General features: G+C 42.9%; 1 protein-coding gene across 1 annotated transcript in view; it reads left to right on the forward strand.

Annotated features, from left to right (window-relative positions):
- The first annotated feature begins 8,563 nt into the window (after nt 1–8,563).
- FBXL7 (F-box and leucine rich repeat protein 7) overlaps nt 8,564–27,292 on the forward strand; it is a 201,025-nt gene continuing 182,296 nt past the window's right edge. The window contains exon 1 of the mRNA XM_054190801.1: nt 8,564–9,168. Coding sequence (XP_054046776.1) covers nt 9,132–9,168 — 37 coding nt within the window. The 5' untranslated portion in view covers nt 8,564–9,131. The remainder of the gene's footprint in view (nt 9,169–27,292) is intronic.

The raw sequence follows: 27,292 nt of genomic DNA on the forward strand, positions 1-27,292 counted from the left end.
AATCAAATTGAAAAGTAATGCTTCAGCTGTTGGCTCACTTTGTAATAAGATCTGTATAATAGTTCTCTTAACTATGAAGGACATGTGCAAGTGATTTAATGTGTATGAGCAAAAATATTTAGAATAATAGATCTGAATGTTAGAAATGAAGCAATGACACTTTGTTTCCCAGAAGCAATTGACTGATTTAATTAAGCCAGAAATTAGCCTGTTAGATGGTGGCTTATAAAGTTTCTGGAAATATCGAATGCATGCTAGTTGTGCTGGCTTTACATGTGGACACTGTCCTTATGGCACATTTCCAAATTAGTCATGGACATATGGGACAAGGCAAGCTGCCTGTGGGGGGATGAAAACTGGAGGAGGCAGGGGGCCTTTTTACTAAACCTGATGCACTGTGTACTAGAGTCACTCCGCTGGAACATTTGCCATAGGCGGAGAAAACTTGCTCTGTTATTTACGTGAAAAACCTCCTAGCAGAGCACACAAACAAGACTGTCCTATTGTGCAAGGGGAAGTGTACGTGCTCTTCATGGGCTGATGCTTGAACTGTTCCTTTCCATCAGGACAGCTGCTGTCAGTGTCCTCTGCGGGTTCATGCCTGGTATTCAACCCTCAGCTTTGTTTCAAGAGGTAAATGCTGATGTTTACATAGACATGGGCTTTTTCTGCACTGTAGCACAGTAGTCCAGCTTACAGCATTGAAAGAGCTTCTTGTGCCTGCTTCTTCAAGCACACATTTTTCTCAGAGTACCACACTTCTGTTTACAAACCAAGTTTTGGTTCTTGGTTAAGAGTGCAGGACATGGTGATAGAGTGGCATTAGCATTACTGACAACAGAGGCACCATTGGTTGGCTTTGCCTTAGGGAGAAGGCACACGGCTTGCTCTCAGTGGGCACAAACTGTCTCAGAGGAAACCGAGTTCAGCTCCGTCTGTGCGTCGGGTGACCCTGTGACTGGACAAGACGTGATTCTGGCAGGCCTGTGAGGAGATCTAGCAGCATCAAAGAGGCTGATTTTTTCCCCCAGTAAGCCTTGTGCTACCTGGGAATTCTTCTCTGAAAACCGGGGGAAGTCCAGGCTGACTGTGCAGGGAGTGACACCACCAAGGGAAAATGAGGCATTTTGGTTGCAGGCTGGACAACTCAGGTGTGATGTCTCAGGAAGCTCAGAAATACAACAAAACTTTCTGATAGAAACTTGGTGAAACTCCCCTTCGTGTGGCTAAATTGTGCTGCTTAGGAAAGGAAGAAAGAACTGGGAGGGAGCCCGTCAGGGCTCAACAATTCAAGAGCCACTGCCTGTGAATTTTCTTAGGATGTTTTGCATTAACATCAGTCTGAGGCAGAAGAATGGAACTGGCAGCGGCGAGAGACCAGTGGAAAGCAGTTGGTTCAGGAAACACCGTTGAAGACTGAACATAAAGGGAAGTTAGTGGAGATTAGTGCTGAGGAGAAAAAATCTGTGGAAATGCAAGAGGTTACTGGTTACCACCTCGGGAGGGAGGACAGTAGAGGAAGGAAGCAGGAAGGGAAGACCAGAAGGGTGGAAAGGAGGTTTGTTGAGTGAGGTGTCTGAGATAAATGGAGCCTGAGAAGCTGAGACTACAGCTAGCCAGGTGTGAAGAAAGGATATGAAATGAGGCGTGCATGTGGTGTGACACTGTTTGTACGGGTAGTGGACCAAGGTCAAAGGAGAAGAAACAGTGCTTACAGAGATGCCTAATGCAGCGTCCTTTGTCCAGCACCCCATGATCCCGCAGCACCTGTTGCTTCTTGGGAAAAGATACACGTAGCTGAAAAAATACTTTATTTTTCCCCAGTGTTGATTCCTGCAGGCTGTTTCTAGAAAGGGGTTTCCAGAGTTTGTCTGCATCCCTGTTTGGGGAGTGCCCACAGTGTGAGCGTCCGCTATGCACAACCCAGGCACAAATCTCACCCTGCTCTGTTTTTCACGGAAAGGAAAGCTGGCCACGCTGGCTGCACGGTGTGCTGCAGCCAGGGTCCCAAGAAGAAGGGTAGCGTAGACACAACCACGGTGCTTGGAAAATCTTCCGTTGCCATCAGTGCTTCTCTAAGTCCAACTAACAGCAGACTGTTTAGCAGAGCTTAGGCTTCCAACCCTGCAAAGGATCGCTATAGATGTCAATGAGATGAGGCAACGTATCTTCTTCTTAAGTTCATTCTTTGCTTGGTTCTTGGAGAATGCACCACCCAACCCTGTGTTTTAAACCCAACAAAAAAACCCCTACATTAAAATCACAAAGTCAGACATAAGCTATGAAATGCCAGAATTAATTTTGCTTCTACAGTCCTACTATGTCTCCATTGTGCTCATGCATTGTAATGCCATAATTTACATAATCGCAAACTACTTCTGGGAATGAAGCGGTTTTGCAGCGCTGGCTGTGGGCCCCGGCCTTGTTTGTTGTGGAAGGTGTATTGTGGACAAGGCAGGGGAATTCAGGACGGTGGTTCTGGAGCTGCACACAGTCTTCATTCCTGTGTTTTCTGACACTTGAGACTTAAAAGCTTGACTTTGAAAACTCACTGTTCTTTTCAACAGATTTTACATGTAATGTAAAACATGTTTCAACACAGTCTGAACTTTTTATTTATTGCTTTTGTTGTTGGAAGAAGGGAAAAATCAGGTCTAGTGAGGATTTTCTCCTGTAAAATTGAAAAAAAATCAGCAACATTGTCTTAAAATCTCAGATTGGTTAAAATCTTTCTGTTTTGTATTTGAATTAGTTGAACTTTGGAAAGAAGTTTAAAATAAAACTGGATCTTTATTTAATAGAACTGCCTGTACTTCATCTGTTCTGCGATCCCATCAGCATAAGACAAACTTGTTAAAGTCCAAAGTGTCCTAGAACTTGAGCACCACTTTGATTTAATGCATTTTAACCAGATCTATTGAAGTCATAGCGGGACCAGAGCCTTTGGTTGGCTGGAGCAGCCTGACCTCATGTGAAGGGATGCTATGAGAGCTCTCAGCCAGCAGAACAGACTCAGCTAAAAGCTACCCCTTAAAATACAATCAGAGCTATCCTTAGATCCAGCAGCTTTTTAGCCGTGTAGATCAAGTCACTCATAATTATACTAAGGCTACTAATGATAAAATGGCACATACTCTCAGGTCATATGGCGATGAGACCATAACTTTAATCTATATTGATGAATATAATCTAGATTTTTTTTTCCTTTAGGAGGTAGGTCGTATTAATGGATCATTTTGTAGTTAATAAAACAATATGCTTTTTATAATTGCTTTAAGTTGCCAGCAACATATTAGTCAAATTTCTTTTGGATTCTTTTTCACTTTAGAATGCCCAAAAGCAGTCAACACAGATATTATCATGGAGTGTTCAGAAAATATATGCAGCCATATGAACATGGTGATGTAAAAGTAGAATTAATTAGAAAAATATTACTTGGCTCCTGCTGTCTTTAAAAGGATACTTGTTTTTTTCATCATTTTGTTTAAATACAAAGTGTGAAAACAAATGCTTAAACTGTCTCAAGTATGAAAAATCAAAGCTTCCTACATCAAATAGGAAACTAGTCTCAGTTTTGTTGCTGGAATTTGAAGGCCTGGGATACAAATGGCTTTTAAACCGAAGTTTGACATAAAGCTGGTTGGAAGTAACTGGAAGTTTTTTATTTTTGTTTATTATTATTTCAAAGAGGAAAGCTTAGACTAAAACTGAAGGGAAAAAAACCCCACCAAAACCAACTGTGGCAAAAATTCCAGAGCCAAAATATTTGGTCTTGGAATTGCTGTGATCATGCCTTATGGAAATAGTTCAGTTGCTTTCAAATTTTTTTTTCCTTTATCCAGAACCCTTTGTTTGGCTACTTCTTCCAAAATCGCTGTGGTTTTATTCATGGAATAGAAAAATGGTGCATCATGAGACACGTAATGCACCACAGAGGGAGGCCCGTAATGAATAGAGATGTAATACAAACACTCCCAGGAACAACTGTAGCAACACATCCAAATAGAAACGTTTTGGCCCATAGCTTTCTTGTTCTTCCTCAGCCCTAATAATTTCTAAGTTCCTCTTGCGGGGACAGGATACAAGACTAAGAAAGGTGCATTGATGTCTCCTCATGAAGAAGGAAAATGGCAATTTAGGAAGGCACATCTCATGTAACAATGAATCCTTCCCAGTCTTGCAAAGCCAGTTGTACATACTCCATCTTCTCCCCTTTTAGGTGAGCTTATACTGCTTATATTAAAAGGCAACAAACCCAAAAGTTATTTTTATCCTTACAGAAAGCACTTCATCTCCTTTGGGTCATTGAAACGATGGCAGAATTGATGTGCTTTCAGATTCTTTGCACCGTTTTGAAGTGTAGGGTATCTTAAAGGGTTATTGTAAACAGTTTCACAAAGGAATTATATGATGTGGTTCAGGCAGCTTAACTCAGTCACAGCCAAGACACTCCTACTAGCCTTTTGTATTTATGTATAAATATACTATGTTTGTTGTTCAGGCTGAATAGTCTCAATGTATAAGGTACCGACCAACTGGAAGACAAGGAGAAAAAAAAAGAAAAAGACTACTACAAAACTTTGCCTAGAATGAATGAAACATCTTTGAAATTGTGGAAAGAAAATATCTTCTTAGGTCTCATCCACAGGCACCATAACGGTACTAAGTCCCAAACCATATGGCTGGGCATAATAGACCTCCCAGACTCCCACAGCGAATCCCACAATGAACCAAGCGTTTGGTAAATACTGAAGGGCTATAAGATGACTCAGTCCGAGTTGTGACTTGTAGGTCCTCTTTGAACTAGCATTTCCCAGCTTCTCTGTTCGTGTTGACGCTTTTGGGCTTATGAAGCTCCAAGATTGACTGTCCTAAATGCCTTGCACAAAACGGTTACCCATTGTCAGTAGTATCATCTGTGACGAATACATTTCTGCTGAGTTTTATGTCTTCATATGAAAATGAGTTTCGTACTTTATTGCTTCTCCATGTGCCTTGCATCTCACTCTCCTCTAGAAAGAGCGTAACAGGATGTGCAGCAGAAATATCCGTCCTTCGTCTGAAAGCTGAATTCAGATCTCCTAAACCAAGATGTTCTTTCCTCTCTAGGCTTTTTTTCCTGGTTGGTGTTTTTTTGGGGGTGTTTGTTGTTGAGGTTTTTTTGGTTGGTTGTGGGTCTTTTTGTCTTGGTGAGGCTTTTTTTCCTTTCCTTCTGGTTCTGGTCATGTCAGAATATTCCTGGGATTTATGCCATAAACTTGACAGAGTGGTAACTTGTTTGTCTAATTTCTTTATTCTCTACAGGGCTCCCTTGACAGCTGAACTTCCTGTCTTACAAAGCACCGGTCTATGCTATTCCTAATATGCAAAAATACTCCTTGGCAAAGGGATTCATTTTAGTTGTGGTGCATCAAATTTCAAGTTTGGAGGGAAACTGCTATATTCCATCTCACGGAGGCTCCGTTCTTTCTGAATCCCGTAAAATTATTTACGTACAGCTATGCACTTGGGTCTATGTGAGATAATGTTTCCAATCAGCCTAACAAATTTCTCTCTTATATGCAAGAAAGTTGCTGCAACAAATGCACAGCCTTCTAGGAGTTAGAAGTGGGACTGTTGGCCTTCCTGGCCCTACGGCCCCCACAGGAAAACTTTCAGGTGGTTGACCGCCATGGGGTGCACAGCACACAGTGTGACATGAGGAGCTGAGGGGTTGCCTGGGGAGTCATTTGCAGTGGCTACTCCCGTCACTGTATTTCAGGCTAAGATGAAATGCAGCTGGGCTGCACATGGAGCGGGGACGCATGTTGGATTCAGCCTGCCTGCCTTGTCCCACAGCTGGGGACTAGCATTGCCCCACAGTACTGGCTGGGGGGAGGACAGTAGACGGTATGGCTGGGCTAAGTCAGAGGTGAGGGCCTGAGTGACAGAGGTAGGCTGCTGTGCCATAGATACCCCTAGTTTTTCCTTTAACATCCTACTCTCCCTAGGTGAGCTCCTAGGAAGTGTTTGGGGTGGGTTTCTCAAACCCTAGAAACCACACAGCAGGAAAAAAAGGATACTTCCTTCTCTGTCTCCGTTGGCAGTCTGTGGGCCCGTATGTGAGGCAGACATCAACCTCACTCCATAATCTTTTACTGTTTTACAGAAGACCAATTGCTTCTCCCCCACCCTCTGAACAGGTAGCTCTCAAAAAGAACACACTGCATGTTAAAAGCAGGCACTTGCATCAAAGCCTGCCCGCCTGAGCACAGTATAAATTTTATTTAATATCATTGGTTAGAAATTAACCTTTGATTACAGAAAACTATATTTTTTGGCTAATTCACATTTTCTTTCAAAAAAACTAGGATGGTAATTTGACCAGTCTGAGCCCAGAAGGCAATATTTTCTTAGACATTCACTGAACGGGGTGTGTGTAGTCACCTTGAATCAGGACCAAAACTTTTTCACAAGGAGAAGCATTAATGACCAGTATCCGATGGGATTAGAGCCTAATTAATGTTGCCTGGTGACTTGTCAGTCACTTGTGCTGCTGGTACTCATTTCAGCTTCAGGTACTTAGCCCACCTCTCAATGAAAATCCGCATGTTTTCTTTTCAAGTTAACCTCCCATCCCCAAAACTTCAGGTTTTAGAAACTTTCTCTGTAGTGCTGTCACTGCTGATGCATTTGCCTCTGCAGTTTCATATGCCATTTGCATATGTTGACAAAGATGTAATTTGCTCAGAATTATCTGTACATGCAGTAATTGTCTAGCGCGTGTTGTGATATATTTAGGAAGACAGGCTTTTTCACGCATAAGATCATAGTGGGGTGCAGGGAAAACTGCTCAACTCATGGTTTAAATCAAATCAGGATTAAAGCGGTTTTGTCTTTTTAATAAGGACGTGTAATGACCTGGCAATCAGCGAGCTGTGTGCTGAGGATCAGCATCAACAATAGAACACATAAACCACAATAGTAGATAAAGTGCAAAATGATGTTAGTGAACAGCTATAAACTTCTAAAGACCCCGCTATAACTAATCCTAACGAGTCCTAGTCTCACACAGGCACAGCTGTGGGCACGCTGCACCCCAGGCTGTGTGGGTTACAAGCACCCCCTCTCTTCTGGGGGTTTGGGTCCCCCAATTCGCACACACCTCCTGCAGGTGTCTGCATAGCCCACATTTTTGGTGTATTTACGCATAACCTGTGCTGCTCCCTACAACTGGCTAACGCATGTGCCACAAGTGCCCCCGCACACCTGGCGTGTGGGTCCCCGTTTGTCGCACCCCAAATTGCCACCAGGCAGAGAGCCAGCACCATCAGGCCGAGGCGAGATGCTGGTGGGGTGACTTTTGGCAGTGTCAAACCAGGTTGGACCGCTGCTCTGTGCCTGCTCCAAGGTCTCTCTCTCCACCTATTGCAAATTTTCATCCTTCTTTTTTTACTTCTTTTCAATCTATCTGACTCATTTCCAAAAATCCTTTGGTAACCCCTGATCGACACGTAGTCTGTGTAATAGTTGTCTTGAGCAAAGTTACAGAATCACAGAACGGTAGGGGTCGGAAGGGACTTTCAGAGATCATTTAGTTCATTGTTGTTATTTTTGTTGTTTTAGTGCTAGCCCTTTGGGGGCAAGCATCCTCTCAGGACTGGTATTTTGGGTGTTAATCAGTTCACACATGCATCCATTTGAGAGCTTCTCTTCGTTTTTGCGGGGCAGAGGCACTGTGGACCCTCCCCACCCCGTGGTAGTGAAAACCATGATTCCCAATTCTGGTGTTAGGGTGGGCTGCCCTTGGGAAAGGCCCTTACCCCATTAGTGGTGTCTCTTATGCCACTGAGCACGCTCCACCATTTCGGACACGTAATGTCCTGTTAGATGGCACTGGTAACAGTAGGTGAGTTTGTAAACAGCCCTAACATTTGAGCTGAATGGGCATATATTGCTTCTGGTTTCCTGACAATCCTTGTGGTCTTGAGGGTTAAAGAGTCTGTCTTCTGGGGTGAATGGAGAAGACGCTGTTTTTTAAGAAAGCTGAATTAAATAGAAACACTTCGAAGCACCAGCCCTATAGGATACCTGAAGAACTAATTTGGGGATGTCAAACAGTTGGATGTTTTTCTTCGATGTGGTGGTGATTCAGTGTCACATCTGTGGGAAGACTTATCTGCAAAGGAGAAACCAGCTCCGGAGAAGCCGGGAAGGACGGGTAAACAGACGGCCTGTGCGGCTGCCTGGCACACACGGTGACTTTCTGACAGCTTCTGAGAGCTGCGGAGGGTTGGAGGGTGCCACGAAGGTGTCCCACCAGCAGCGTCTGACCACGGGCAGGACAGCCGGACAGGGAGCTCCCTGTCCCGCCCTGGATGGGTCCCTGGGGGCGGTGCTGCCCACCCCCTCCGCAGCCCCCGCTCCCCTCAGGGTGGGCTCCGGGACAGCCCGGGGAAGGTCCAGCCAACCCCGCTGTGTCTTTAAAGGCCGGGGCCGGCTCTCGGCTCCATCCTCCGTCCCTCCCTCCATCCCTCCCCCCCTGGCCCGGCGGTGCTGGGCGCCGGGAGGAGGCGCCTGCCGCTAACAAAAGTCTGCGGCGGCGGCTCTCCCCTTTCTCCCTCCCCGGGCAACAAGTGGTTGGAGGTGGCTTCCCGGGGGAGGCGGCGGCAGCGGGGCTGCGAGGAGGAGGAAGAGGAAGGCGGAGCGGCGCTGAAGCATCGAAGGAGCCCCAGCGCCGGCCGTGGGGCGACGGAGGCTGCGCCCGGGGGCTGTCCCGCCCGTGGATTATAACTGGAGCCGCCTCCCTTCCCCTGGCACCCCGGCTGGAAACCGGGGCGGGGAAGGCGCCCCGATACATCGCATTTTTGATTCTTTCCCCCTTCCCCCCCACACCTTTTTTTTTTTTTTTTTTGAGGGGGGGAAGGGAGGGTGTCGGCCAGCAGAGAAGAAGCGGAAAAAATCTCAGGGCTGCTTTGGACGTGTCGTCGTGAAAACTCCTGGGGTTCCCCCCCCCCACCTTCTTCTTCCTCTCCTCCTCCTCCTCCACCACATCCCGGCTCCACTGCCGGCACCCGCGGCCGCTCAGCGCCCCGCGGTAGAGATGCTGCGCGGCGGCGTAAGGAGGCGGCGGCGAGCATGAAGCCGGCAGGATGGGCGCGAACAATGGCAAGCAGTACGGCAGCGAGGGTGAGTTGGGGGAGGGAAAAGAGGGGTGCTGGGGTAGCAGGGGGGTCGCCCAGCCCCGGGGGGGAGGTTGCCCGGGCGAGAGGCGCCGCGGCGGGGAGACCCGCCGCGGCGCCTCTCGCCCGGGCAACCTCCCCCCCGGGGCTGGGCGACCCCCGCCGGGAACCAGGACACGACCCGCTGCGCCGAGACCCTTAAAATACCCTTAATTATGTTGGGTTTTTTTAATAGGTGGGAGGTAACCGCTATCTCAGTTTATGAGCGGGGGCGGGGGGGGGGGCGCTTAAAATGTGGAGGCAGCTCGGGGGTTATGGCAGCGTAACTTCGCTTCAAAACTCTTCGAGCGCTCTTTGTAATCCTTTTCTACTTGTCTTTATATCCCAGGTTCCTTATATTATGCAGTATGGTATATGACTGCTTCCTGTCTGAACAGAGAGGAAAAAAAAAAAAATTAACCCCAGGAAAGAGGGGGGAGAGTTAATGTTCTCCAGCTGTTATCCAGAGATTGTACTCCTGCAATTTCGCTTCAGCGAAACTTTAGCGGGTTTGGTTTTTCGAGATACAGGGCCTGATTCATTCTTGTGGAAACCTATTAGTCTCGCTGGGGTTGCATCAGGGATGAATTTCAGCTGCTTTGCTGCTGGTGTGAAGGACTACTGGAACAGTCAGCTGGTGTCCGGCAAACCAATGGCAAGTATAGAAAGTTTGTCTTCCTGCCAGCTAGTTTTAAACTTTCTTTAACTTTTAGCTGTCTTGTATATGTGTTGCCCTCATAGTATTTAGGCAATGATATAGGATATATGTCTTCTCCCTATAATGTTGGGCAACTATAAAGGATCATTACATTTCCCCCCCCCCTTTTTTTGTTGTTGAGGGTTTGTGGGTGGAGCGAGGGAGATGGTCCTATGGTCTGCTCAGTTCTTTGGGAGTCCACAAGGCAACTGCCAAACAATACACCTCTGTCACATCCAAAATATGCATGAAGATTGTGAAAAGGAAAGGGGAAAAACACCACTTCTCAAACGGATTCTGCAGTTCCTTTCATTTATTGCCAAATAAGCTCTGCTTTCGGAAGAGTTGAAGAAGTCAGAAAGTTTATGCTAAAGATATTCTCACTGCTGTGGGGTTTTACTCACTTGATACCATCATTAGAATAACTTCTGCATAAATGGGATGAGCCTGGAAGCTGCAATCAAAGCCTCTTTGGATTACTCCTGAAAGGTGAAATCCTAGTTTGTCCCGAGTTGAAAGGGATGGTGATTATAGTTCTGTTCACTTGAAAAAATCATGTTGCGGAGGGGCGTTTCGCATGATGATAGGAAAGTATGGCTGATGGATGCAGTCTCTTTTGCATCCCTCAGTAAAGTGGAAGAGAGCTTGACTGTTCCAGAACTACCTGATGGGAACTATGAGGAAGAGGAGGACTGGTGCAACTAGGATATTCTTAATTAATTCGCCTTTTTTCTCCATTCAGACTGAAGGCTGGATCCTGGGAATGCAGACTACATGGGGCAAGATTAATCTCTGCAGTACAGACCTGGGTTAGAAATAGGTAGAATACTGGTTTAAAAATAAAATAAAATAAATAAATAATAATGAAAAAAATCCCTAACCCCCACAGCCAAAACTTTTATGTTTCAATTTAGGTAACTTTCCCATGCATTATTAGTGCGCTTGTAGATCTGGGTTTCCCGTCAGCTTCTGTGTATCATCAATTACTGTGACACTTGGAGAAGTTTCCTACTTTCTTTCTGGGTGATGCAGGGAAGAACAAATCTAAACGTGGTAAAAAGGGAGGTCTTTTTTTCATAAGCTCCTGGTGCTTTTGGTGCCTTTGACAATCAAACTGCTTAATTGCTATAAGAAGTTCCTTTTTGACAGGATGCGATTGCGATCCCGGGTAGAGGGGTAGCACTCTGAGGAACCACGCGATTGCTCTGTGCTCGAAGAGCAGCCTGAATATCTGGGTTGAAGTTCATAGAGTGGCACCTGTGGTTAGGTATGCGGGACAGTTTTCAGCATAGTGGGCTTTGTAGGCTAACGTACTGCAGAATGCCACTTTGGGGATGGAGAAAAGTGCCTTTGTTTAACAGAACTTCTTGAATACCGTTTTCATAGAATCATTTAGATTGGAAAAGACCTTTGGGATCATCGAGTCCAACCATCAACCCCACACTACAAAGTTCTTCCCTACACCATATCCCCCAACACCACATCTAAATGACTCTTAAGCACATTCAGGCATGGTGACTCCACCACCTCCCTGGGCAGTGTCTGACCAGTCTTCTGTGAAGAATTTTTTCCTAATGTCCAGCCTAAACCTACCCTGTTGCAGCTTGACGCCATTCCCTCTTGTTCTGTCACTAATTACCTGTGAGAAGAGACCAGCACCGACCTCTCTACAATGGCCTTTCAAGTAGTTGTAGAGAGTTATGAGGTTCATGTTTGCTGCTTGCTGATATCTTAGGTGAGATTTCAGAAAGACGGCTGCAAATGATTTTTAAAATGGCTGTTGTTTTTCAGGCTGCCTTCCCATCTGCTCTGAAACATCAGGAGTTTGCCTGAATTGCTTCTCATCAAAAAGGGCAAGGGTAACTCCTTTCCTGCTCAAGATACCACTTGTAAAACACCAGATAACCTTTAGTACTAGGAAGTTACATTTTGCATGGATTGTTACATTGTTACACTTAACAGTACTAAACAGTTTTTCAAAATTCACATACACATTGTGTATGTAATAATCTCAGGCAGCTGTCCTAAGCGTTTGTGGCTAGTCACTTAAACTACACTGTACTGCCTTTTTATTTATTTTTTTGGTTGTCCAAGGCTTTATTAAATAGAATTTTATTGTAAGCTACAATTGTCATGTTAAGATGGACAGGACAGTTGGATGTTCGAGGAGTCTAAATTAGCTGTTTGCAGAGTCTGGTGAATAATTCCTGGCACCTTTGATGAGTATATCTGTTCTCCATAAATTTAATTTTTTAAGACAGGCTAAAACTTGCTCTGAATGAAACTTAAATGTGAATAAAATTGCTTCTCTGAAAAATCATGTCATGCAGATGGGATATGAACACAACGCTCATTTAAAAAAAATAATTCTAATATACCAAATTTTGTCTGCAGTTTACCTCTTTTAAAAACTAAATTATTAAATATAAGTTTGTTTTCTTAGTTTGTACTTGGCCTTTTAAAATGTTTCTATAAGGGAGATGATTTCTGAAATCTTGTTTACCTAGAAAAATACGGAGCTTGAGATTTCTGGCTTATCATAGTGTGCAGTAGGTCCTGACTGAAGTGTTAAAGCTCGAATTTAGTCTTTCTGAATGTGTTCCAGCGGTCATGTTTGAATAGCGTGACTGAAGCTAATAGACTAATAGATCTCTGGAGCAAGAAATCCATTTGATCATGGAGCGGTTCTTGTAAGGCTTGCACCTATGCAGTGGAAATGTATCATCAGTTACCTGATGGCAAGAGGGCACATTGTTGTCCTTCACTTTCTTGCTTTAGGGATAAATCATTTGCCTTTCTGTCATTGATTGAGTTCTTTGTTTGATTGCCTACACCATGTCTGATTGATAGCAAAAGGAACAGCCTGCTGTAGAAGCTATCAAAAATCAGGTTTTTTGTTCACGGACCTTTGTTACGATGTATTGCTGAAGAGAATTGCAGCTGAGCAAATGACACCATTCATCACCGCAGATGAGGAGGCTGAATTGAAGTATATCGCCCTTTAATTATTGCTGAGTTGATTAGACACCTAGGCAGTTTCTGTTCATACTTTGCTGCACATCGTTTCTGTAACAGTTCTGGGCAGAATGAGCTTATGTGTGCTGGGCACGAGGCCAGACAGGGGCTGGCGATAGAGCCCGCTGTTGGAGCGGGGAGCAGCTGACATCTCCACGCTTTCTCTGGGCAAAGGTGGCTGAACGCTGTCCCTCTTACCACCTCAGACAATTTTGCATCCACAAGGGAAGGAAGTGAAAATTGCAGCCTTCTGTTTTATAAGAAAATTGGCTTTGTGACATGAACCAGCAGAGCAATCTGTGCTCTTACATACAAAAGGAACCTGTGGCATTGAGGTGGAATGGCTGCATTGCAAAATAACTATAACTTTTCTTCTTCCCAAGCGACTTCATTAAATTGTGAGACCTGAGAACTAGTCAAATGCGAGCAGCTAAACAATGGTACAACATTTTGACAATACCAACATTCAGACCTTATGAAGGCATGGCTTTTCAATGAGTCAGCTGTCCAGATTGCTACAGTTGGTGATAAAACTTCCTTTGGGTATCTTCTGCCCCTTCTCCTTCCAGAAGCTTACCTAGAGAGGGTTGGTGACAGGGTGCAGCAGCTCCGGTTGATCAGCTAAAACATATCATGAAAGACTTGATATGACACAGGAGCCTGCTGCTGTGGAGAGCAGAAATAGAGCACGGGAGAAATAGGTAAAATGGCAGTTTAGGCAAGGAAATCAACATAACTCCAGAATCACAAGCCTTGCTGACAAACTGATTTTTTTTTTTTTTTTAATCTGAATATTTAATTTGGGAAGATTGAAACAGAAACTCTTTGGGAATAACTTTAACTCAGTTCTGTTTTTGAAAACATCATTTCTCCAAATGTTTTTTTTGTGGCGTTTTCTATTCACACACCAGTTGGAGGGAGAATGCCTATGTTGATCCCAGTGTCCTGCTAGTGTAAGTGCTAGTGGAGAAACCTGCCTATGTCAAGGGATATAGTTGCCACGAAGCACAGGCAACATGGTTCACAAGGTGGCTTTAACTATGATGATGTGTGAGCAGGCGTATGGTAGCTGAAGCTTTCTAGGGCTTGCCATCATATAGCACTGTGGTGAAATAGGTCAGTCTGTTCATTTTGGAGTAGGATATTCTCTTAAATCCCTCCCTGCAGCAGGGGAAATCGTTAAGGTCTGCTTTACAGACCTAAGATTTCATACTTGCGTCCTCTTTCTTGAAGGTGCTGTTGGACACAGTAACTCCTTGCAAATGCTGCCTTTGATTAGATCTCTGCTAATTCAGTGATGGCAAGATCAGGTGGTGTGTGTGGAAATCTTTGAAATCCAAAAGTTCCATTATTGAGGACCTATAGACTTTTGCCTATGTTAGGATTTGTTTCCCTGCAAAGTGGTGGTAGATTAACTTCACGTGCAGTGTTTATGACAGGTCTGAAAAGCAGTATAACATGGTGGTCTTGCACTAGAGAAATGGTATCAGCGGTGAGTAAGATATTTTGTTTAAAGAGTCAAATCAGAATAGTTTATCAATGGTTTATACTTGTTATTAGAATCTGTGGAGCCTCACAGGATACTTTAATGAGTGTAAGGGAATGGAAAAAACAGTAAACTAGTTCTTACTGAATTCTTTAATACCAAAATTATGATATCCCCTTCCCTCTCCCCAAGGTATCTTCTCTGTTCACTACATCTTCAGCAGCCAGGGCAGTTTTTGATTCTGCTATTTTATTTTTTTTTTCCTGCCCCATGAGATTCTCAGAATCGAGTGAAGAATCTCATCAAGTTGGGTAATAAATGGCTCCTAGGCTGTGCAGTTTATTCCCACTTTGTTTTGATGTCTGAATTGCATTTACACATTACTGTCTGATGTGTTAAACATGAAGTTTAGCTTACAGCTTTTACCAGTGTCATGCTTACTGTTCTGAACCTTTCCCAGGTGATCTGTTAAGATAAAGTGTCTTGCAGTTCTTGGAGAAGTCTTTTTGTCCTGGCTTGGCTTGTCTCTTCTCATACAGCTACCCACTGCAAAATAGCCGCAATTGAACTGTAACACCCTCCATTGGACTACTGTAAATATTATGGTGCTCAATGGCACTTCTTGTGTTGCGCTTACTTATGTGATCATGTTCTGCTTTCTGGTGCTTGGCCAGGGTTAGTTCTTGCATTTTACCTGTAGCTGAGCTTCACTCTACACCATTCAGGGAGTTGAGATTTGCCTCTTAGCAGCCGGATTTGGACAGGAAAGGTAGCAATTTTCAAAGTGTCAATCCTTCAAGCAATGTTGATTTTAAAAGTGACTTTGCACTGACAGTGACCAACTGCTGCTAACCAAAAGTAACCTTCATAAAAGCTGCTTTATGATATTCTTTTTTTTTATTGTGAATTTCAACTAACTGATGCAAAAGGATTTTCTGTGTGTGTGTTTACTCAGTTTGTCTCTAAAAAGTAAATTTACTCTAAGCTCAGTGCTTATGTTACTTCTTCGTGTTCAGATCACGTGGTGGGGCAGGGGGAGGGTCAGATAACTGCACTTAACTGAGCTGCGGTGCTGCTTTCGGTTTCTCATAATACAGCATTTTCTGCCTTTTAAAAAAAATAAAAATGAACTGCCTCTGTGTGTGTGTAAGCAGGGATGTGTGTTTATATACACACACAAAGTAACAGATTTGTGGGGGACTTAACATTAGCAACTTTTTAAATCTATCTGTAGCTTTCTAGACAGTAACTTGTTCATGCATGTTAAATAAAATGTTACTTGTTTCATAAAGTGCTTCTGCAGGAAGGTTGGGTCTCTTATTTCATTAGTCTTTTGTTAATAGATATAAGCTAGCTAACTGTACTCTATGGAGTTATCTTTGGCTTGGATGGTTGCTTCAGCTCAGTGCAAAAGTAACTGGGTGCTCTTTTGTACTTTTTTTTTTTTTTTAATAAAATTAACTGGGTGCCAGTCAGAGGCCTGAATAAACCTTGGTGCTGGTGATGCATGACATGGAAAGCTTCCAGCAGAACCCTCTCAGCTAAGGTAGTAGGAGTCTAGGACTTGGACACCCTAGTCTCTTTCACCCGCTCCTCACAGGCAGGGAAGGAAATAAGATTGCCTTGGTAACTTTCCTAAACTGAAACTGTATTTGCGTTTTCTCCAAAGAAAGTCCTTCTACCAAACTGGACGTCATAAAATCCAAGCCGAAGTCGATACGGTATCAATACTTGTGGAAAAACATCAACCTGTATTCAGAGTTGGCTATGTGGTTTTAAGTCTAAACTGCCACCTCAAAAATCTCCTTGGAGAACTTAGTTTTCTGGCATTTTCAGTCCTTTGGCTACTTTTGGATGCTTCACTTCTGCGAACAATTCCTAACTAGGAATTGATTTGCTTCTTTGTGGGTCTTGTTTGTGTTAGGAGAGTGATTGGCAGAAGGCAGTGGATGACATTTGAAGGCTGAAATGCACAAGTGGTTTATTTTTGCTCTTTGTTTTGTAGTCAGCTATGCCTGTATTCTTTAACACAGGACGTGTGCTTTGCTAAATTAGGGCAACTATTTCATTAAGGAGGAAAAATCTTCAAAACTTGAAACATGGGTGATGGGCTATTGGTAGAATCTCTTCTTTGTTCATAAAGAAAAGAAACACGCAACATTTTCTGGGAATATGGCTGAACGAGTTGGGACTGGATAGACGTGTTGCAGGACTCTAGTACTCGGGTAGCGTTTAGGTTGAGTACTAGTAGTGTTGTAGCTGACGTCAAGGGCAAAAGCTATTCGTTCTGTCTGATCATATCCCTCACTTAATTCCAAGTCTACCTCCGTGTCCTCTAGCATAGACATCACATTAAGGACAGTTTTTATGCAAGACCTCCTTGGAGGATTTGAAACATAGAGGAGGTGCTATCATCTTGATGTTATCCTGTAGGTCATTAAAGGAGTCACACATCTTCCATGCTTGCCGCTTGGTATATGTGTCTGTAGATGACTCCATACAGAAGGAGAATTCAGCAGGGTCCATGGCCATTCTTCTCAAGAAATTACTAAGGTCTGCATATTGACCAAAGTAAGGGTCTTTACTCCAAGAAGCTCTAAAGCAAAAAGAAACGGGATTAAACTGTGCTGATCAGAGAAATGCTATCTCATATCTTCTATACTGAGGTGTGAAGAAGTACTGTTGTGATTGTGTTACGTAGACTGAACTGTAGAAAAGCCTGGAATAGGCACAGTTTCAAGTACTACCTTAAAGGAAAGGTTTGAGTTGGCTGTATTCGAACAGATATTTAAGGAAAACACTCCAACCCTATGCCAGTATCCAAACTCAACAAAATTTATTGGCAAAGTAGGTCTATTCACCCTACACACTTTTGTGTCCTCTACCTTAAACAAGTAAACGGGGTGGGGGGCAGAATCCTGGGTGGTTTTTGTTTCTTTCTTTCTTTTTTTCCCATATGCATTTACCACACCCCACCAAGTTGAAACCCTTGTTGTAAGACTACCTGTTTATGCAAATGCATTATTTGAACTGGGTAATTACTGTAGGCATCTGCATGGCATTGGGAATTTCTTTCCTTCCTTTGCTCAACAGCACTGCTTGCTGAAAATGCAGCCCCAGATTTCATTTATATGCATGAGCTTTTAAAGAGAGGAATCTATAGTGGTATATGACAGAATGGTAGGGGTTGGGAGGGACCTCTGGAGATCATCTAGTCCAACTCCCCTGCTAAAGCAGGGTCACCTAGAGCAGGTTGCACAGGAACGCATCCAGGTGGGTTTTGAATATCTCCAGAGAAGGAGACTCCAGCACCTCTCTGGGCAGCCTGTTCCAGTGCTCTGCCACCCTCAAAGTAAAGAAGTTTTTGCTCATGTTCAGATGGAATTTCCTGTGTCCAGTTTGTGCCCGTTACCCCTGTCGCTGTGTGTGCCCGTGTTGCTGAGAAGAGTCTGGCCTCACTCTCTTGACACCCACCTTTTAGATATTTATAAGTATTGATGAGATCCCCTCTGTCTTCTCTTCTGCAGACTAAACAGACCCAGGTCTCTCAGCCTTTCCTCATAAGAGAGGTGCTCTAGTCCCTTGATCATCTTTGTAGCCCTCCCCTGGACTCTCTCCAGTATTTCCTTGTCTTTCTTGAACTGAGGAGCCCAGAACTGGGTGCAGTACTCCAGATGTGGCCTTATCAGGGCAGAGTAGAGGGGGAGGATGTCCTCCCTTGATCTGCTAGCCCACACTTCTTAGACGTACCTATGAGGATGTTATGGGAGACAGTGTCAAAAGCCTTGCTGAATTCGAGGTAGACAACATCCACTACTCTGACCTCATCCACCCAGCCAGTCATGCCGTCATAGAAGGCTATCAGATTGGTCAAGCATGATTTCCCCGTGGTGAACCCATGTTGCCCACTCCTGATAACCTTATTTTCCTTCACGTGCTTAGTGATGGCATCCAGAATGAGCTGTTCCATCACCTTTCCTGGGATGGAGGTGAGTCTGACTGGCCTGTAGTTCCCCGACTCCTCCTTCTTGCCCTTTTTGAAGACTGGAGTGACATTGGCTTTCTTTCAGTCCTCAGGAACCTCTTCTGTACTCCGTGACCTTTAAAGATGATGGGGAGTGGCTTCACAATAACGTCTGCCAACTCCCTCAGCACTTGTGGGTGCATCTCATCGGGGCCCGTGGATTTGTGGGTGTCGAGTTTGCCTAAATGATCTCTAGCCCAATCCTCCTCAAACAAGGGAAAGTCTTCCTTTCTCCAGACTTTCTCTTACCTCCAGGGTCTGGGGTTACTGAGGGCTGTCCTTAGTAGTAAAGACTGAAGCAAAGAAGGCATTCAGTAACTCCACCTTCTCTGTATCCTCTCTCACCAGGGCTCTCGTCTCATTGAGCAGCAGGAATATCAGTTATTGCTGTGACATTAGTAGATCTTTGCTCAGTGTGAAGGGTCCGTTCTAACACATCTGTCTTCAGAACTGAGATATGAAAATGCGTAACATAGAGCAACTCGCATTCAGACATAGGTGGCATAGTGACTCTCTTGAGCTGAAGAGTCATGTAGTTAGACTTATGTTGCCATCATACCCTTGCTGTAGTGGTGTGCATGATAGTGCGGTACTTGACCTGGAGCTCTGTATTCCAGGCAGGCTGTACTAGTAAACCCTTCCGAAGGCCCTTCTTGGAGTAAAGAGAGAAACAGGAAGCTCTCTTTCATGCCCGTGTTTTGAATCAGGAAATTCCTGTCTACAATACACAAATTTGTTGTATCAACATCTTAAATCATGTGACACTTTCTTGCTTGAGGATTTGTGTACAAATGTATATAATAGCTGCAGGAATACTATACTGAAGTCATTTCAAACAGCATACTAACTGGGACGAAGGTGTTTTAACACTCTTTTCAGTGAATCTATTTTAAAAAATATCTTCCTCAATTTCCTTTTTTACTCCTGTAAAAACACTAATGAAATTTGCAGATGATATTATAAAAGGAGCAGCTATGAGGTCAGATTTTTTTTTTTTTAAGACAAGAAAAAGGAGAAGCCAGAAGCATTGGCATAGTATCAATGATGGCTAACTTGGAAGAAACCCTTTTGATCAAGAGTCACACAGGCTTGTTTGGCAGTGAAAGGAGAATTTGGATCAAGTCTGGTTGTCACATTACATGTGTAATCTTGTCAGTTTGTGGGGAGCCCAGGCTTTTATTGCTTGTGTGACTTGCGTGCACTGTGGAGAAGCGGGCCATCTATTTAAGGCTCTGATATCACTTTGTTGCCAGATTGCACACAATCCTCTTTCTGTGTAACCGTGACTGCATAGGATAGAGAAACTTGGAGGTTTTTTCCTTAACTTGTTTAATAATTACTAGTATTTCATTTAAATCCTGTCCTTGAGAGATAGTAAAGCTATTGTGGGAACTGATGAACAGAAAGTGCATGTATTTGAGAGTTTCTTACGGTGCTCCTGAGCTCTTATCATGAAATGTTGTTGTCGTTTTGTCAGTGGTGCAATGATGGTAGTACTTAATCTATCTCACCGCTGGAGTGCAAGACAAAAGGCAACAGCTGGTTGCCAACAGAAGTACTGGACAGATCATCTTTTCTGTAGTACCTAGTAAAACATATTTCTATTATCCGTATTCCATTTGCCTTTTCTCTGACAGTTTATAAGGAAGTTACTTGTGACATCAACATAACTTTTTTTTTTTTAAACTAAGATAATGGAAACAATAAGCTATTGCTGAAATATGTGGTGAAAATTGTTGATATTATACTACTGCAACTCATGCTTTTAGAGTTTTTGGAACTTCAGGATTTACTAAAAGAGGTATAAATAAAAGCCTCAGAGCAGAAGGATTTCAATTCCAGTTATCCATGCTAGCATTAAGTTGAAACTAACAATATGCTCTCGTATGTCAAGAAGATCTAATAGCTGACCTTCCTCCTTGAGTTCATGTTTGATTGTACTCTTTTGCGGCCAACGAGCTTGAAGGTCCTCATCTGTTTTTATCAGCATTTGAGAACATAGGTGCTCTTACTGCAGAGCCTCTTGCTGAGTAATTCCTCTCTTGTTCTGCAATACTAGACTGCCAGTGGAGATCAGTGCAGGCAGTAAAATTACATTATGACATGATTTCCAGTCAACTCCTGGCTGTATCTTGATGTCTGCTTTAGAGCCTTTAAAGTCTATAACATCCCTGGGCAGCCTGCTCCAGTGCTCAGTCACCTGTAGACTAAAAAAAAAAATTAAAAATTGCTTTATTATTTTTAAATGGAAGAGCTTGCATTTCAATTTGTGCCCATTCCCTTTTGTCTGTTAACTGGCTGTCACTGAGAAGAGTCTGGCTTTGTCTTTACTTCACTCTCTCTCCCCTCCAGATATTTTTACGTATTGCTAAGATTGCCCCTGAGCCCTCTCTTCTCCAGAGTAAGCTGTCCTAGCTCTCTTAAGTCTCTCCTTGTGTGTCAGATACTGCAATCCCTTAATCATATTTATGGCTCTGTTGGAGACTCTCTAGTGTGTCCATGTCTATCTTCTTATACCTCCCCAGGTGCAGGACTCTGCATTTCCTTTTGCTGAACTATATTCCTGAGGTTCTTGTTGGCCTATTTGTCATCCTGTTCATCTGAATGGCAGCAACCCTTTGATTTATCATAGAATGGTTCAGGTTGTAAGGGATCTTAAAGATCATCTAGTTCCAGCCCCCCAGCCATGGGCAGGGACACCTCCCACTAGACCAGGCTGCTCAAAGCCCCATCCAGCCTGGTCTTGAACAATTCCAGGGATGGGGCATCTGCAACTTCCCTGGGCAACCTGTTCCAGTGCCTCACCACCCTCACAGTAAAGAATTTCTTCCTAATATCTAACCTAAATCTCCCTTCTTTCAGTTTGAAACCATTACCCCTTGTCCTGTCATTACACTCCCTGATGAAGAGTCCCTCCCCATCTTTCCTGTACGTCCCCTTTAGGTACTGGAAGGCTGCTATAAGGTCTCCCTGGAGCCTTCTCTTCCCCAGGCTGAACAACCCCAACTCCCTCAGCCTGTCCTCATAGCAGAGGTGCTCCAGCCCTCTGATCATCTTCGTGGCCCTCCGCTGGACCCGTTCCAACAGGTCCATGTCCTTCTTGTGTTGGGGACTCCAGAGCTGGACGCAGTACTCCAGGAATCAGCCACTCCTCCTAGTTCTGAATCATCTGCGAATTTGTTGAGGGTGCGCTCTGTCCTATTGTCTAAGTCGCCACTAGTGACAGAGTTCCAGCTGCACTTCATGCGCTGATCACGTTAATTTGAGCCCAGTAGCTTAGTTGGTTTTCAGTTTGTCTCACGGTCCATTTTGCTAGTCCGTACTTCATCAGTGTGCCTGTGAAGATGCTATGGGAAACAGAGTTGGAAAGTCCTACTGAAGTCAGGATAAACCACATCTACTGTATTCTCCTCATCCACTGAGCCAGTTGTTTCATTACTGATGTCTGTCAGGTTGGTCAGGCATGACCTCCACTTATAAATTCACACTGATGACTCCTAATCGCCTTCTTGGCTTGGAAATGTTTTCCAGCAATCTCTGTCACTTTTCCTGGATTGAGGTGAGGCTGACCAGCCTGTGGCTCCCTATATTGTCCTCCCTGCCCTTCTTGAAGATAGGGGTGATTTTTGCTTTCATCCAGTTTTTAAGAACCTCTCCTGATTGACATGACCTTTCTAAGATAATTGAGAGTGACCTTGCCATGGCATTGGCCAGGTCACTCAGCCCTCAGAAGAGCATCACATCAGGTCTCATAGATTTGTGTCTGTCCAGTTTGTTTAAATGTTCCCTAACTTGATCCTGCTGTACTTCTACTGGTTATTTTTGTTTACAAAAGGTACTACCAGGCTTTCAGAAGCGATAGAGTTCAACTGTAGCAAGTTCTGGCAAGTGTTAAGGCTGTCTTACAGTAGTTGAGTATCTCTAAACAGTGCTCTGTAAACTTGTGTCTACAGCTGGTTTGCAGTTTTTAAGCTATAATTTATTTTTACCTTATATTATTAAGGTTAAAAAAAAAAAGTCTTCATTTCCACTGTATAAAGAAACTCACTCTTTCTCAATGACTATGCTTTCTCTTGGCAGAGAACAGATAAAATAGAAGAATCCTCCTAAGAGTTGTGGTGGTAGAATCTGGCTCTGGGTTTTTTTGTTCCTGTTTCTGGCAGCATAAATGGTCTGTGCTTTTATGAAAAGCTTCTTCAATGGATTTTTTGCTTGTTTCAGAAGGAACATCTAGCCCAGGATCACTTTCTTTTTTTTTGCTGTCCTAGAAAATGAAGAGTGTTGCTTTTGTTAATGGAGATATTATATTTGTGTTAATCATGCTAGGAAATAATTTCTGCCATTTTCAAATTGATGTAGCTGTGACTGGTAAAAATACTTGACAGTTATCCATATTCTGCTGGTGTAAAGATTTGCTTCTTTCCATGTATTCTAGAATTGGACCAAAAAGGACTTAAATCCTCCATTTAAATAATGGTGCAAAGGGTACGTTAATATTCAAGTTTAGAAGAAACGGCTTATTTTTCATGAGCGAAATAATGAAATACGATTGTCTTAAATTTTCTTCTGAAAACAAAAACCAATCATTACCGGATGACATGGTTAATTTTTAATGCTCTAAAATGCTAGTAGATCCTTCTCGGTTTAGAATCTTCTAGTGAAAACTAAAGCCATGTACAACACAGGGTGTTTTGGGTATTGCTACATCTTACTCTACTTGGCAATGTAATTCACATTTTGGTTTTAGTACCAAAAAGCTACCTTTAGGTTAATTCACCTGTTAATATTATCTATTCCTTGAACATTTGTTTTATGTTTGGGGTAACTTTCTAGAAAGATGGAAGGTTAAATGCCCTGTGACATAATCAGGTCTATGAAAGATACTGGGATCAGAACTATATTCACAGGGCCTGGATTAAAACATTCAAACATAAAGATTTTAGGGGTGACTCTTTAAAAACAGTCTTTCTTTCCATTTGTATGTATAGACTATACAGCATAGTCAGTATGAAGTTTTCTTTGGCACTCATTAGGCATAAGCAGAATATTTTGCATATGTCTTCATTTCTCTTGGGAAATTATTGCTCTTCATTCCCCTGTGGGTGTACCTTTTGTTGCACTGTGTGGTTGTCTTTATGGGGAAACATGAATGCTTGTTGTGGGTATTTATTTCTCTTGCCAGGAACTGCTGGAACAAAGGTGAATGTGAGACTTCCTCTCCCTCAAACAATTACTAATTTTTTTCTGCTTTGACTCTGGTTTCAAGAGGCTGTATGCGAGAGAGCTTTTCTCATATCTGAGAAATTACCCAACTGTGAATGGGTTTACAGTTTATCAAGAGATAGCATGGGAATTGTGAGTCAGGGGAAGGGTTAGTTTCTGTTTGGTTGCCCAGGATTTTGATTGAAGTATTGTGGTTTGATTTAGGGCTTTGGTAATGATGTCATTTGCTTCTCACCGTGAAAGTACATGGTATGTCAAACTGTATTTCTGTCTCTGAGAGCCGAACTGGAATGACTGCCCAGCATCTTAAAAATGGTACACGTTTCTCTAGTTGTGGGTCAGGTAACAAAGTGGAATTGAACTACCTTATCACTTACCATTTTTGAGCACAGGAAGAAATGTTGGCAGCAGAAGTTGGACACAAGTGAATGCTGCAGACCTGTTCCTCTCTGGGTTTCCCGCTTTCATGTTGCCAGGCCTCATTTTCTATAGAAAATAAATTCATGCCCTTCTGTGAATAAGATCTCCTCCCGCCCTTCCCCCAGCTGTGTCCTTCACTGAAGTGTAGAGTTTCTTCATTAAGTCCCTACATGAGTAAAAACATTCCTAGAAAGTGAAGTTTGGCTTCCACAGGATTAGAATCTAAACCAGAACAAGTCTAGTCAGACACAGGAGCCTTTCACGCAGCAGAGTTGGCTGTTAGTGGTTGTGTGGTTTGTCTGTTTGTGCCTTTTAAGCACCAATTAATCCTACCCGTGTTTTCCTCAATTTTCTTCCTAATTGAGGTATCGGCACTTGGCTGAAAGGAATGTGGTAGGCAAGACACGGAGCCTGGTCATTTTGTGAACTGAGTCATACTGGTAACTGCCTTGTTTCTAACACTAGCCATCCATGGTTTTGAGGAAATGTAAGACAAATTGTGAAGGATTCTGAAAACTTAAGAGGTATTTTCGAGCCAAGGCCGGGTCTCTAACTATGCACTTGAGAGAAGAAGAATCCTCACACAATCTTGCTTTAACCCTGTAGATGCTGGCTTATGGGTAGCAAGGGAAGTGTGAATGAAATCCCTGCATAATCAGTAGAACTCATTCTTCTGAGTTTTTCTTTGTTAGTTGAACAAATCCTGTATTTACCAAGGGCTGAACGCGGTGGTACTTGGCCATTGGGCAGCCCTGTTTGCTTGCTCATACCCAAAAGATGCTGTTTTGTACAAGATGAATCCTTTAGCTCACATGGTAAAGTCTTCCAGTAAGTTGTTCGAACACAGTCCAGTACCAAACCTCTCTATAAGGACTAGGATGGATCAAGCTCACCTACTGGTATGTAGTAATCTGGCCCTGTAGTCCTAGATGGCTGATGAGGAAGCCTGTTTTATGTACCCAGGTAAGGGAGGGCAGGGTGGGGAAGGGGGTGATGTCTCTGATGTTTCTCAGTCTTTCACGCAAATCCTTGACTGGTAGGCAGCATGACCACACTTAAATAAGTGTGCTGTGTTTTATTTTCAGTTTTACATGACAAACCTGCCTCGGATCTTTGCATTTGTAACCTGTAGCAGTGTTGGAGGTGCAGGAGCTATATGAGAGCTCAAGGGAAAATGCAAAGAATTCTTAGGTTTTTCACAGGTACCTAATCTACTTTGATCTAGCATGCTCTCCAGAAACTGTATGATAGCAGTGCAACGCTGCTCTGTGGTACCTTTGCACTCAGCTATTTCCAACTGTCCGCTCGCAATCCCTTCTGTATCTCCAGAGTTTTACCTTTCCACAGAAAAAAAGTATGCATAGTTTCTTCATGCTTCTTGCAGGTGCTACACTTCACCTGGTTGGGATTTGATCTGTTTGAGTTTGAGGTTCTGTAGTGTCTGTGAAAAACCTTTTTTTTTTTTTTTTTTTTTTTTTTTTTTTTTTTTAAAATGAGCAAAGACTGCTGCTATCCCTTTTCCATCCTTATAGGTGTGGATGTGTTGCCAATACAGACTATTGCTACTTAAATCGAGTAGGATTGTATGAAAGTTGGGGACTGCTCTTTAGTTGGTAGCAGTGGATGTCAGAACTAAGACTAAAAAAACTGTTCCACCTCTTTTCCCCCACTTTACAAATGGTAGGTACTCTTAAGTTGTTTTGAAGATGAAGATCACTCTTTCCAAGCATTTATTGCTGTTTCAATGTGAGGATTTCTGTGTAAATCTATTTCTCTGCTGTAGGCAATAGGAGGTTTCAGAAAAAAATTCAATTTAATCTCAACTACATATTCTAGAGTCGTGAGTCTTACAGTTGAAAGCACAAAGAGATGGAGTTGCAGTGGAAAAGTGTGCATATGTAGAAGATTAGGAGAAAAACCTCTCCTAGACCATACAAGATGTTTAGCAGGTACCCAGTAGAAACGTCTCTTAAATTAATAAAAACATGCTTTGAACGAATGCCTTATAGATAGCAGGTCAATCTGTTTCACTAGTGAATCATCTAGTGAATGGAGATGTTCTGGGTTTAACTGTGTATGTGTTTGGATGATAGAAAATGGTGGAAGATTAGCAAACTACATGAAGTGTTCTCTGCTAGTCTCTACAGCAATATCAAAATTGACTTTGCTTCAGTTTTGTGAAAGTGACCTTATCTCATGGTATGGCTGAGCCTATAGCCTCTGGAACAAGAGCTACTACTTTTTTAAAATGCCTTTTTTTTTTTTTAATCATTCTTCATGAAGGAGCCATGAAAAGTAAAAAAAAAAAACAAATAACAACAAAAAAACAAAACAAACACACACCACCACCCCCCGCCAAGAAACCCCCTCAATCTTAACATGCTAATGTTTGTGTTTAGGTTTTGAGTTTGCCTGCCAGACATAATGATACCAGAACCGTGATGCAAGTAATACGTGTTGGACTTTTGCAAAGCTGTATGATAAAAGAAATACCTGAACAACAAAATTCTTCAGGGAACTGGCCTTAAAACTTTAAATTCTGTAAGGTCAATGTATATAATGGAGATGATGTGTATTCACACTATGCAGTGTTGTTGGTATTCTGACCTTGCATTCACAACTTGCTTCAAGCCCCTATTTCTTCTTAGTATATGTGCTAAGTTAATGGAATTTCTAAAATTTTAAGCTCTGGGATTCCAGTAAGAATCCTCAAAGTAGTTTTCAATCTGGTTCCAGTAAAATGGCTTTGAAGAGTTAAGGCTGAGAATGTGATTTTTTTCAGTGTTCTGTGATCAGCGTTGACTGGATGGCCTATTTCTCAAATACTTCATGTGAGTAATGTAACTGTATTGTTATTTAAATTTTTTTATTAAAATGCAATATTCTGATAGGGAGAGTCAAATGTACTAACTTGTGCCTGAAAAATACGCAAAAAAAACCCCGTACAAGTGATGCAAGAATGAAACATGTTAAGACTGGAAACCATACACGCTGTACTTCCTTGAGGCTGTCTATTCCACATCAGTTACAGAGGAAAATCATTAAATCCTGGCTATCTATCTTCTGAAATGCATCAGCTGAGTCCTGATAAGTCTATTTGCCAGCAGACCAGCAACCCGCTCTGTTGCAAACTAATCGCATTTTTCATAAACAGTTTACCATAATGTATTTGTAGTTTCAGCAGAGAAGGAAAGGAAAAGATATGCCGTCTGAATTTTTTATGTGAG

Source organism: Rissa tridactyla, chromosome 2 (genome assembly GCF_028500815.1).
Source record: "Rissa tridactyla isolate bRisTri1 chromosome 2, bRisTri1.patW.cur.20221130, whole genome shotgun sequence".
NCBI lineage: Eukaryota > Metazoa > Chordata > Aves > Charadriiformes > Laridae > Rissa > Rissa tridactyla.